The sequence below is a fragment of the Nannobrachium achirus genome (assembly GCF_963921795.1).
Source record: "Nannobrachium achirus genome assembly, chromosome: 16".
Lineage (NCBI taxonomy): Eukaryota > Metazoa > Chordata > Actinopteri > Myctophiformes > Myctophidae > Nannobrachium > Nannobrachium achirus.
In genome coordinates this window covers 54449377-54462481 of record NC_137823.1, presented here as the reverse complement: position 1 = coordinate 54462481, position 13105 = coordinate 54449377, and the positions used below count along the sequence as shown (strand labels likewise).

At 39.7% G+C, this 13105-nt stretch overlaps 2 protein-coding genes across 3 annotated transcripts in view; one reads left to right on the top strand and one right to left on the bottom strand.

The window, feature by feature from the left end:
• The window catches only part of LOC308300663 (visinin-like protein 1), a gene marked incomplete at both ends in the record, with an annotated part of 49017 nt that extends 45585 nt beyond the window's left edge, over window positions 1-3432 (top strand). The window contains 2 exons of one of the 2 annotated variants that reach the window (XM_080744545.1): window positions 1512-1727; window positions 3235-3432. In XM_080744545.1, the coding sequence (XP_080600671.1) occupies window positions 1512-1727; window positions 3235-3432 (414 nt within the window). The remainder of the gene's footprint in view (window positions 1-1511; window positions 1728-3234) is intronic. The other variant, XM_080744546.1, reaches the window with a different exon arrangement.
• A 4873-nt stretch (window positions 3433-8305) lies between these two features.
• Window positions 8306-12493, bottom strand: sf3b6 (splicing factor 3b, subunit 6). Its single transcript, XM_080744661.1, has 4 exons — window positions 12368-12493; window positions 10744-10862; window positions 9799-9937; window positions 8306-9351 (listed from the first exon to the last, which is right to left on the bottom strand). The coding sequence occupies exons 1-4, from the start codon at window positions 12395-12397 to the stop codon at window positions 9262-9264; spliced, it is 378 nt and encodes a 125-aa protein (XP_080600787.1). The 5' UTR covers window positions 12398-12493; the 3' UTR covers window positions 8306-9261.
• Between the last annotated feature and the right edge of the window lie 612 nt (window positions 12494-13105).

Below are 13105 nucleotides of genomic sequence, written 5' to 3'. Positions count from 1 at the left end.
CTGTGCCTTGGAGAGACTGTCTGCTGCTATAGCACACAAACGGGCTCGTATTATCTAACCGTCTTGTAGCACCTTGATGTTGAAGAATGGGTGCCTCTGCTTGCATTTATTTATGTGTGACCTTTATTTGTACTTTGGATGGTATACAGTAGTAGTAGTAGTAGTAGTAGTAGAATCATTTATCATTCACAGTATCTATCATTGTTCCCATTGAACCCGTTGTCCCTGGGCACTTATGAGCATCGTATTTGTTCATCAGTTTACTTGTGTGTTTGAACGTATCCCCACTTGCTTAGACCACATATCTGAACTCTAAACTAAGCCTAAGTAAGTAAGTAAATGATGATGTCCTCTTGAATAAGTTAGGCCTACTCTTTTTTTTATCCCTCTCTCGATCTGTCAGAGCGTTCAAGAAATATACCGTAGGAATATTAGAAAAGTAGAACATTGGTTGCAATGGCTATGTTGCCTCAGATCTCCACATTGGCAGCAGTCAGCACATAGGCCTTTCTTCTGTCTATCCCCAGTGTCTCTTGTGACTTGTGACACATTGCTTTGATACAGTATATGGTTCTATGAATCCAAAAAGAAAGGATTTGCTTGTGTGATCTTCAGAAATTACTTTATTCATGAAAGACATTTCTGGGGCATAACAGCGGGAAGGGTTGTGGAAAAGGTGTGTGTGCGTGCGTGTGTGTGTGCGTGTGTGTGTGTGTGTGTGTGTGTGTGTGTGTGTGTGTGTGTGTGTGTGTGTGTGTGTGTGTGTGTGTGTGTGTGTGTGTGTGTGTGTGTGTGTGTGTGTGCGCGCGCGCGCATACGTGCGCGTGTGTGGCTTGCCACCTGCCTCCGCCTGCCTCCCCGTTCGTTTTCCCTGTGTGTCACCATACAAAAACATGACACTGTCACGATGCAAGATGTAATTGTAAAGGAAATCATTGTGATTAACAATTTAACTGTGTTTACATTGGAGGGTTAGGCTCTAATATTCGCTATATTTCTGTCTATCTTTGAAAGAAATAGAGATAGATATTGCAATCTTAATGCGATTAAGTTCATGTAGTCTTTTAGGGGGTTATATACATAGAGTTATAATAAGAATAGAGAGGACACCAGATATCCCCGCCCGTCCACTTGCATTGAGTTGCTCACCCAGCGCATGAGGCGTTTTCACCCCTCCTTCCGGCTAGTAAAACCGTGACGTAGTGGGGCCACTGTGACGCGTTTTGCGTCATAATTTGTGTTCGTGGACGCGCTTCATGAACGAACTCTTCCGGTATGAACGCACGTCAATACAAAGAAGCCTAGACGCGCGTTCATGTGAGTAGACCCAACTGCAGTACCTCAAAACGGCCACCATGTCCATTTGGTTTCAGGGCGCCCCCAGGGTTCTGGGGGCTTGGTTATATAGGCTCTAAGAGAGAGAGAGAGAGAGAGAGAGAGATAGGGATATACTGAGCCAAAGAATTACTTAGGCTTAACATCCTCCTCTTCTTTCTTTCTCCGTCTTCCAGTTCTTCCCGTACGGCGATGCATCAAAGTTTGCACAGCACGCCTTCAGGACCTTTGACAAGAACGGCGACGGCACCATCGACTTCAGAGAGTTCATCTGTGCCCTGTCCATCACATCACGAGGCAGCTTCGAGCAGAAACTCAACTGGGCCTTCAACATGTACGACCTGGACGGAGACGGCAAGATCACAAGGGTGGAGATGCTGGAGATCATCGAGGTATGGAAGATAGATAGGAAGGAAGAACAGACGCAAGGAAGGAAGGAAGGAAGGAAGGAAGGAAGGAAAGAAAAAAGGCAGTTCAACTACACACCATTTCAGATAGATAGATAGATAAATAGATACCTTTATTATCCCAAGGGGGAAAATCAGTTGCCCAGAGGCAGCACAGCAGTATAAGGTTATTTACAAAGTTACAGAGAAGTATGAAAAAGATTAAAAGAAAAACATGAACAGAGTACAGTAAAGAGCAAGGTACACCAAGAAAGTGAACACATAATATATAAATAAATATATAAAGTGTCCTTAAGCACAACTATCAAGTATCTCACCGTCATGTCAAACACAAGCAAAAATACTCAAAAACTACTAACACAACCTAATAGTGCAGAGTGTCCAATGGTCGGTGCGATAAAAAAAAAAAAACTAGAAAAGGAAAAAAATAAGAAAAAAACACTCAGCTAAATTTCAAATTTTGCTGAGTGTTCATTTAACTCTGAGGGTGTAAGAATGTAACCATAACGGGTCCCAAAGATGGAGGTATCTATCAGTTGTATACAGTACCTACAGGTACCTTCTGAGTAGGCTATATATATCGAAAGCTTAATAAACATCAGAGGATGAACCCTACTGTTTTTGTTGACCGGTGGCCTTTCCTCTAGCACCACCATCAGGCCAAAGTCTTCAATTGCACAGAAACATCTCAAATTCGAATGAATTGGTGGATTGCCATGAGATTTGCTGAGTGACTTCATGCTCCCTTGAGATACAATTCCCAGGAGATACACTCCCTGGAGATCTGCTCCCCCCAGCCACCACGGACGGTACAGCGAGAAATATTGTTACATTCAGTTTGCAGCTATATTTCCACTGGAGATTGGACCCTTGCCACTTGAGTCACCACAATCTTTCTATCTTTTTTTTCTATCTTTCCATCAATATCACCCTCAGTCTAAAATATATTTTTTGCATGCAAAATATCCCATAATCTAAAATTGGAGAGTTAATCCTAGTCTTGTTGGTGACCTTTGAATTCTACCAAATAAATGCTTAAAATGTCCCACCAATATAACTTAAATTATGTAACACACAAACATGTTTTATCATGGAGATAAGAGCATTGGACCTGCAGCAATGTTGAAGTTCAGTGCAGTGTATACCCTACTGTCACCCGCACAGCCTCGACCTGTGAGCCCACCTCACACAAATTAGTACTGGTTTGGGGCCTGCGTCTTCTTGTGTCTCAGTAGTTTGTGTCTCATTTGTGAAAAGCATGTGCAAAGTCCAAAAATATTTTTCCTTCACTGAACCACATAAGCCCTATATACTATGTCGTACAACGAATAGAAAATAATACCCAATCTACAATGCGTTGTGGGCCTTTAGATTATATAAGTTTGCTGTTTCTGAAGAAAAGTATATATTTTGTGGAACATTTTGAAAATCTTTGCAGGTTGAAAGTTGTTAGTGATCAAATCTCAACCCACCGCTTGTCTTTCTCCCGCAGGCCATCTACAAGATGGTGGGCACAGTGATCATGATGAAGATGAACGAAGACGGCCTGACGCCACAGCAGAGGGTGGACAAGATCTTCTCCAAGATGGACAAGAACAACGACGACCAGATCTCGCTGGAGGAGTTCAAGGAGGCGGCCAAGAGCGACCCCTCCATCGTATTACTCCTCCAGTGTGACCTCCAGAAATAAATAGGCCGGAGGGCGAAGCAAGCGCTCCCCTCCCACAGCCACCACAGACTGCACAGCGAGAATTTCATGTTCCATTCAGTTTGCAGCTATATTTCCACTGAAAAAAGAAAATATTATTATATATATTATGCTTGGACTACCTTTCAATGGATTCCCGCTTCTTGTGTTTGAAACACTCGTGTGCATGAGAATGTTATTTGCTATTAAAAAGATCTACACGTAACATACGACAACAGTGTGCGGATGCAAGAGTGCGGGTTGCACGCTGACACGTTGAACCACATACACGCACTCACTCACTCTCACGCGTGCGCGCACGCACAGACACACAGACACAGACACAGACACACACACACACACACACACACACACACACACACACACACACGCACACACACACACACACACACACACACACTCCTTCCCTAAATATTGACCCCTCGCACAAATATATAAATAATATATATATAGATATATAAATATGAATAATATATTTAAATTATTTAAAGATCAACTGCCAAAATGTGAAGTGTGCAAAGTATTTTCCATACAGTCACTCAACCGGAGCTGGCGCATCGGTGATGATGTGCTACGCTAAAGATTTACTGCTACTACACTTATTGTTCCGAGTTTACTGATGCTAGCTATACAGTATGTGATTCATAATATTGAGAAACGTCAACCAAAAACCAGTTTCCTAATAATGACAATTTATTTACAACAGATAATCCATCCTCCGATGTTAGCCCAGGATAGGCGAAGAAGAGGTGGATTAGCATCCGTCCAACTTTTCCTTCCCCACACCTGCTTGTACAAAACAAAAAGTAAATGTAGTTAATTTGCATGTCTTTAGGTTCTGCCTTAAAATCTCCTCAATGTGCATCCTGTAAAAAAAATTATGGAAGACAGAAAGCCTTATCAAAGAAACATGGTGACACTTTAAAAAAACATATAAGAAAAGATTTTTATTGAAATGGGGCGGGTGGGTAATTATATTAGGGTAGGTCGTTCTACAATTATTGTCACATGGGATGTACTTTTTTGTGATTTGTCGACATTTTATTTTGACTGCTATAACTGTGGGAGCATGTTTCCTTGTAGATTAGCTATAGTACATGTTGCAAAGATCTAATTCCCTACCCCTGTGCATATAAAAAAAACTCCATCTCCTAAATCAATTTTTGAATGAGTGGATGATATGGAGGGATGTAGAGTATCTGGTGAACCCATCGTTCTAAATCGGTATGAGGGAGAAAAGAAATCTAATAGTTAATTGGTAAATCAATTATTGATTGAAATTTAAGCTGTTGGGTTCCAAACAATTGAGATCATAAAATCTACACTACAAAACTAGGTACCACCAGAGGTAGTGAACGTTTAATTACCGGTAGGTTAAATGGTAAGAATATAAAATATTTATCTACAATAGTTTTTTAATGTATGTTATCAAACTTAGTTTCAACTTGTGCCACCCTCTCAACCACTACTTATTTTACCCCCAATGGACATACAGTACAGGTTGCATATCAATGAGGCTTTTTTTGTTTACACTGTTCAGGTATAAAGTTGTAAAGGAGAACAAGGAATAAGGCCAATGCAACATTTCTTGTTTGTCTTTTTGAACTTAAGTAAATGAGTGTTCAGAGCAGCACAGACAGAAGCAGCGCGTGACATTTCTTTGTACCCTCTAACAAGACGACAGCCCTTGAAAAGCCACGTGTTTACTAAACAGTTCTCTCCCCCTCCCCTCCTCCTAGAAGTGTTATTCTCTCTCTATTGCTCCTGTTAACCAATCCGTCTTTTTGTACTTTTTTACTCCCCTGTATCTCTCTCTCTCTTAACATACACATGCTTATGCATACTAACTGTATATAAGTTCAGTAGAGCACCGTCCACTTCAGAAAGACAAGGATTGCTTGGAAATAAGGCGCAAGCCCTGGTCGGCGCCGGTTTATGAAGACAGATCCATGGTTGTGTTAGGGCTGAGCCATAAATCTTGCTCCACTGGTATAAAAAAAAAACATATTTGAAACTACGTACACAGTAAAATCCTGATCATCTGTTAATCTGAGTGTACAAATGGAACCAAATGTACCCGTAACACTCAGAGTTAAATTAACATCGAGGACTTTGCAGTGTACACAAAATGCTGAGTGTTAGTTTAAATGCAAGAGTGTAAAAATGTACCCTTTTTGTCAATTCTTTGACACTATATGGGCCATCATTTACACTCTCGCAGTTAGACTAACAATGAGGATTTTGCAGTGTACTCATTTATCAGGGAGTTTGCATAATTAAGAGGTTTGACATCATTATATCCATTGTATACAGCACCGCAATAAAGCCTACAGTATATCAACACAACATAACACCAGTCCATTGCCATCGTTTAGCAATTAGGCGTGTCCCAGTAAGTTTGTAATCTGAATTTTGCCCTGAAATGTTTATAATTACAACTCTCTTGCTATTGCTATTATGACCGAGATACCAAATGTAAGCAATGGCAACCGTGTACGAGGATTCTTTTGTAGCATGTATTGTGTTCCTGATGACATGGCTGCACTACTCCCCTTGTGTTGTGATTTACTCTAATAAAAGGAACTCTATGGGCCCTTGACTGTTCTGTTACCTCAACCCAACTCACAAGAGCTTGTTTGGTCAAACAGCTGTGATTTAGGCATAATATGCCCCTCTACCCGATAACCATTTGAACCCTATAGTTGACTGGGGACCCAGGGTTCCAGGGATGCCCAGAAGCGAAATTTGAGTTACAAATGTTCGCTTAAAAAATGCATATATTCAAAGATTTGCACACATTTTCACGACCTTTCAAAAATAGCAGATCTACGGGGCGCCTGGTGGCCTATAGTGGACCAGGTGCATACCATATAGGCATTGCCATTTCGGCATCAATGCCTGTCGGCGTCGTCGGTTCGATTCCTGATCCGAGCGACCTTTGCCGCATGTCACTCCCTGTCTCTCCCCCATTTCCTGTCAGTCTACTGTCCTATCCAATAAAGGCAAAAAGCCCAAAAACAAATCTTAAAAAAAATAAAAAATAGCAGATCTACAAGCTCGCAGCGTGGCACTCGGTGCCGCGCTGTGAGCTTGTATATCTGCTATTTTTCAATAGCTAAAGTATAAAATAATTAAGGCTCCCACTCCACCTTGGGCCCTAGTAACTCAGCCCCACTTTCCCCCCTTGTGACGCCTCTACTTGTACACAATGTTTGCCTATGAAATTTCCAGAGGGGGAGGGTTTGCCAGGCTATATTATGACATGCCCAGAATTAAGGACGCAAGGGTTGAAGGGTTAAAATGTTTGTACTTAGTAAATTGCATACCTGTGCCAACAGATGTTTTTCCACCATACCTATTTGTTAACGTTAAACACTTTCCAATTGGTGTCTATTATTTTTGGGCATGGCAATATGAGTAAAATGTAAAAAAAAAAAAAGGAAATCAAGCTCACAATGCAAGGTGTTGTGAGCTTTGGCTATTTTGTTATGAAGGTATAAAATAAGTATACAATTTGACTTTGCATGAGGAAACCAACACATCAAACCACATGTTTGTAAGTCTCTTCGCGTGGCTAATACAGTTTATTTAGAAATGGAACTCAATTGTGACCTTGACTTTTTCAACCCAAAAGTTAATCTTCTCTTCAGGGTATAGCCTACCGGTCATTCCCTCCAAAGCTAGCCTACATGAAGATCCGGCCATCTGGTATTTTGCAAACAGATAAACAGAATGGGGAATGAAAACTACCGTCTAAATCAATTGGCAGAGATTAAGATACCAGTATCAAATAGCGGTCTGAAGTCAGAACAAAGTGGAGGATCACAATCTATTACTCCTAGCAGGACATTTAAATTTGAGTCTTAATAGATCAATGCAAAGCAACTTCTTTTTCCAGTCTATTTCACTGGATGCTATAACCTTCTAATTTAGATGGCTATCTCAAACATTATGGTAATTGGTTTAGTCCTCAAATCAATCGTTGTTGGTAGAGAAAATGTGGTTTTATTTCAGCCACACTAGAATGTAGTACTGTATACAGCCACTAGATGGTGCCAAATAATTTCCAGATAACAGGACAGCTTCAGAAACACAGTGGGGGCATACACTGTTCATTAGGCCTACATTACATCATAATAAAAGCATGTTTTTTACAACAAGGGTTCGTATTTTAGATTGTAATTAGAGAAAAGAAAAAAATAGTGTTAAAATGTTTTCATTTACTGCTTTCTATCGTTTTAGAAATTTTAGTTACTTTGATTTTAGTGGTGGGGGAATGCATGTAAATGTCTAAATGTCTTTTTAGACACAATAAACCCATTCCCAAGATGCACCATAATCCTTCATTGGAAGATGTGACTTAAATAGTAATAAAGAAATCACCAGCTTATGGTGAAAATATATATAAATATGAACCCTTGTTGTAAAAGAAAATACCGTAAGTTGTCCTTTAAACTTTTAAATGCATTACTTTGTCAGGGGTCTTCAATGTTTTTCAGGCCAGGGATCCCGTATATGAGAGAGATGAAGCTGGGACTATTGTGTAATTGTGTCCCGTTTTACATGGTATAAAATGGTTCCAAAACATCCCTTACGTAACTGCAGAGTAAAATTGATTTACATTTCCCACAAGTACATGTGTGTATTGACCATCTACTGGCGATGCTGTACATATAGAATAGGCTGCAAGCCAAATCTATGTTTAGCCATGACCCCTTAACACAGAACATGGAGGCATTGATCATCTAAGGTTCATTAAGAGGACTGTGCTCTCACATCATGACAGCAGGGAACACTGCACAGAGTGCCACGCTATGAACTGTAATTGCTCTAAATGAAATCAACATCATTTTTTTCTAATAAAAAGCAACATTTATTTTACAGAAAAGACATATTTTACACCAGACAAATGTCATATGTAGTTTCCAAAGAAAAGACCATCAGGACAAAAGAAATTACAAATTCAAACGGTTGGACAATGAAATCCAGAAAGGCAAGCCAGTTCTTTCTCTTTTTTATATATAAGTTAACTTGCCTTCTGCAATTCTATCTTGAATTGCAAGCCTAGTAAAGTGATAGGGAGAACAAAATAAAGTAAACACTGGTTTTACTTCTAAATCGACAACGTCTGATCCCATCAAACAATGGTCTAAATCCAATTCCAAGTATGACTCTAAATTAATTCTCTCAACTTTCTCAAACTGTTGAAAAGAAGATTGGGTCACTTAGGCATCACTGACAGTAAATCAAGCAATCTGAGAGTGTGTACACGTGGTCATGTGGCTGTAGGGGTGGGCGATATGGAAATATTTTATATCACAATATTTTTCCAAGCAGTATCACGATACACAATCTTGTCGCAATTCTTTTTCATGTTGTTTTTTTATGGTTATTTTTCAAGTTACTTAACAGTACAAGGTAACAAAAGCTAAAAGAAAAGGATCCTTTTGGGAGGTCTAAATTGACCCTTACAAGTATATAACTCTGACAGTATACAGATTAAACCATTTGGTTTAATTTGTATACTTTTGGTTTAATTTGTATACTGTCAGAGTTAAGTGGAGACCTTTACATTGTAAAGTTTGAGAACAACTGATTAGAAAATGCTGGTTTAAATTGAATTCTGCAGTGAATCTCTGTATTAACAATTCAACTGGATTTTTTACAAGGCTTCCCTCATTGTATCACGATATATACGATACCTCTGAAAAGGCATATCGTGGAGACATTTTATCGTCTCAACGATATTTATCACCATATCGCCCACCCCTATGTGGCTGTGCAGGGAGAAAGGAAGTGGCGTCCAGGTTGCTACTTTGGTGGGTCTGTGTTGATGCCGTATTTCTCTTTCAGAAGCTTCAGCTGCTCTTCTTTCTTCTTTGTGTCCATTTTCTGGAAAGCCTGGAAAACACAAAGAATAAAAAAGGAGACACAAAATTAATTCAGGTGAATCAGCTTCAAGCAATTAACTTTATTGTTACATCATAGGGGTAAAGATGTGGGTGGAATTTGTTTTGTGCAAGCTCCAAAGAGAAATGTTTGGGATCGGCAAAAATCTAAGGTTTGACATAAAGGTCCATAAGGTAATGCACAAAAGGTGGTAGCACTTCAGCAGGTCCACAAAGCAGAAGGTATGTACATGACATTAATTGGAAACAAGTGTCAAATACTGACATTAAAGATCTGGACCAAACAATTTTTTTTAAATAAATGTCAGCCTTCGGCACAATAACGTATTATAAGCCTTTACCAATATAGTGTTGTGTGCATCACCACTACAAAATACAGCCTCCTGGATTATATAACAATTTAAACTAGAAGTACACAGAATAAAATCAGAATACATACTCTGTTTGCATTGTAGTAGAGGACCACCAGGTAACGATTGCAGACATTGAAGCCTGACAGGTGGTCACAAGCATTCTTGGCATCAAAGATGTCCTCATAGACAACATATGCTGTTCCTCTGGATTCTGGTGTGTTCCCTCTGAAAAACACATGTCAAGGCATTATTGAAAGAGCAAGAGCATTTAGGGCTGTCACGATAAGGACATTTTACATCACGATTAATTGTCACTGAAATAATTGTGATTAACGATTTATTTATGTTTTTGTCATTGACAATTACATTTCTGTTTGGCTTTTAGGCTTTGAAGTTGCACATGGCAGATATGACACATAACCTAAATAAATAAAGACATTACTGACATATTTGACAACTTTATACTTAAAAAATAACATTGATAGTGGAAATAGCCAATCTAAAAGCTTGTAGATCGACTATTTCCACTATTTTTGACTTAAATATATGAAAATTTTTCAACATGGAAACGATTATAAAATATTATCGCGATTATGTCAAATAATTGTGATTAGACGATTATGTAATAATTGTGACAGGCCTAAGAGCATTCATTCTTTCATGGCGCATCAATATCCTGACCATTTCAGCAGTACTAAACATCAGTGAGAAAATCCCCCCAGAGGGCGAGTTTAGAGACTCTAGGCTTGCTAAGGGAAACCACGCCCCGCACTCATTTTTGAAGCTTGTGATTGGCTGAACCGGAGGTTGGGAGCGCTCCGTTGTAGTCACTTGGACCGCACGAGGTGCACCAAAACCCAATTATCATTGCGTTTATCGTGCGCTGCGGCGCTCGGGCGCGAAGAGCAGGACCAAGGTCCGCTGGCCTTCGCACCGCTTGCAATGTCGTGGACAATAACTGAAAACGAGCGCTCCTTCCCTTAGCAAGCCTAGAGTTTCTAATCTCGCCCCCAGAGGATGTTAGAACTTACGTCCTGATTTGCCGTATTGGTCCATATTTCCCAAAGATATCATACATTTCCTCGGCTGTGATCTTGTATGGAAGGTTCCTGATGTACAGGATTCTGTTTACCTCGGGAGGTAATCGTATCTGCAGGAAAAAGAAAACACACGTCAGTTACATGCATGAATCCAGTCTCAAGACCACAGTCTTTGTCTCACCTGCAATTTTACTTGGTTTTGACCATAGGGCCTTGATTATTCTTTCCGCTCATTTCCCGGGTATAACATAACGTATGCCGATATATTAGCACAAATCTTTATCCTAATAAAGGAGGACACAGGGGGGCTCATAGTAACGTAAGTAACGACTAAAGCGTCTGACCAGTAAGTGTAATGTGATGACTCAATCGAGTAGTGTCGTTACATTACCTGGCTGATACCGAAAAACGTATCTGATTACAGTAATTAGCCAGTAGCTATGCCCCTCCCCTAAAAGCTTTTGTCCAATGCTAGCTTAGCAACCGGCAGCTTGCCAAGGCTGTTGCCAAGGCAAATCTTGGCAAGCAGGAAGTTATTCTAAGCTAGCATTGGACAAAAGCTTTTTGGGAGGGGCTGCCCGCAGTGCCCTGGCACCTATGGGGCTTTTAAGCCGTGACATCATTTTGTAGTCAGACCTCTTCAGTAATGACATTTACAAACTATTTTAACCATTATACAGATCATTAGATATGTAATTCATGCAATGAATTTTCTTATTGGTAAGCAGTAGTGTTTGTTTGTGGGTAATTTGTCTTTTCCTTTTTAAAGACTATTTAGTCATAGTCTCAACTGTCTAGAACTCAAGTTGTTCTGGCCTTGACTCTCTCCAGGTGGTCTGTTTATGGATAAAGCACAGCCCTCCTCCATACAATTCAATATAGTACATACATACCACTAAATACAACATGACAACCTATCATTGCCGTCATATTAGTCGATCTATTAGCCGTTCATTTGCTACTGGTCTTTTGCCACTGCATGGCTACAAAACGTATAATAATTTAGACCAAAATATGAATAGGTAAAGTTAATGTAATCTTTCCTGCTCCAAATCTATAGCTAGCTATCAACTCCCCCCACACACTTTTTAAACAATCTTCAGACATTAACAAATAAACAAAACGGTCGTAAGCCCTTGAAAACATGGACCGCACTTTCGACGTTGTTTTGTGGGGGACCGAACATAAGTCCGACCTCTCAATATTCCGACCAGGTTAGCGTTCACCAGCGTCGGCAGGTTAGCATTCACCAGCGATAGTTTTACTGATGTTAGGTTTAGGTGGTCGTTTCGGAAGAATGGGAGGTCATGTCTCGTGTTGTGTTCCAGAACTATGGATACACATTAGCATCCTTGCTACCTCAGACGTATTTGCGCTGCAATTCTCAACTCTACAGTATGTAGTGTTGTTGCTGTGTTCATGAACAAGTGCTGACCCTCCCAAATAAATGTATGTTGACATTCTTGTGTACGTTCTAAATGCGTTAGCCAAATAGCAGATGCTATGTTAGCTAGCTCATGTTAGCCTCCGCTACTCAGAGAAGCTGGTGTTAAAAGCTGTACATCAATGAAACGCTGGTCTTTTTAACAGCGTTCAATAGATAGTAAAAACTTACATTAGCTCGTTTCGCTGCTTGCATAGCCATGGTGAGGTACTTTTAAAGAACAGTAAGCCTGTGAAGAATGGAAACTATCTGCTCAGATCACTGCTTATGGCAAAATGGCTGCGACTGTTGTTGACGAATGACGACCTTCCGGTTGGAACTTCTGGTCTATTTCCGCAGCGGCGTCAGTTCAGAAAAAGCTAAGGCATGGCAACCATACCTTAGCAACAGGCACGATTACAGTACATTTTATAATTTTCCCCTGTAGCCAAGGTATGGCAGTTGCCATAGCCAATTGACGCCTCTGTATTTCCGCCCCCATAGAAATATAAATCCCATACACAGATATATCAATACATCTATCAATAAGTTAAAAGCCATATGATAGATCAAATAAGTTTAAAAATGTAGGTCTGCCTAAATAATATATTGTAGATCAAGGTGTATAAATTGATCAAATATTCTGCTCTAAATAAAATCAGTTTGTACCGATGTATTTTGTGCTAGTGTATTTGTTTATACACAGATCAAAATTACAAGTATTAAAATCTGTGTATGAATGTGTTCTTTGATTAGTACTAAAAGTTTTTCAGTGGTCTTGTACCATAAGAAAAATTCAAGGTTGTTTTAAATTATACATTCATAAAATAAAACCTTCAAGCTTGAGAAAAGACCCATTTGAAATATCAAATGTAAAATTACTCATTGACTTCTCTTTTGTGTTTCTCTTTAGTGTGCGAGTGAGTGTGC

What these genes read in the sequence shown, in the direction of transcription:
- sf3b6 (XM_080744661.1), bottom strand. Translation starts at nt 12,397, where the DNA reads ATGGCTATGCAAGCAGCGAAACGAGCTAAT. An exon ending in AAGCAGCGAAACGAGCTAAT is followed by an intron (nt 10,863 to 12,367) that starts GTAAGTTTTTAC and finishes TTTTTCCTGCAG; the next exon opens with ATACGATTACCTCCCGAGGT. An exon ending in TCTACTACAATGCAAACAGA is followed by an intron (nt 9,352 to 9,798) that starts GTATGTATTCTG and finishes TGTGTTTTCCAG; the next exon opens with GCTTTCCAGAAAATGGACAC.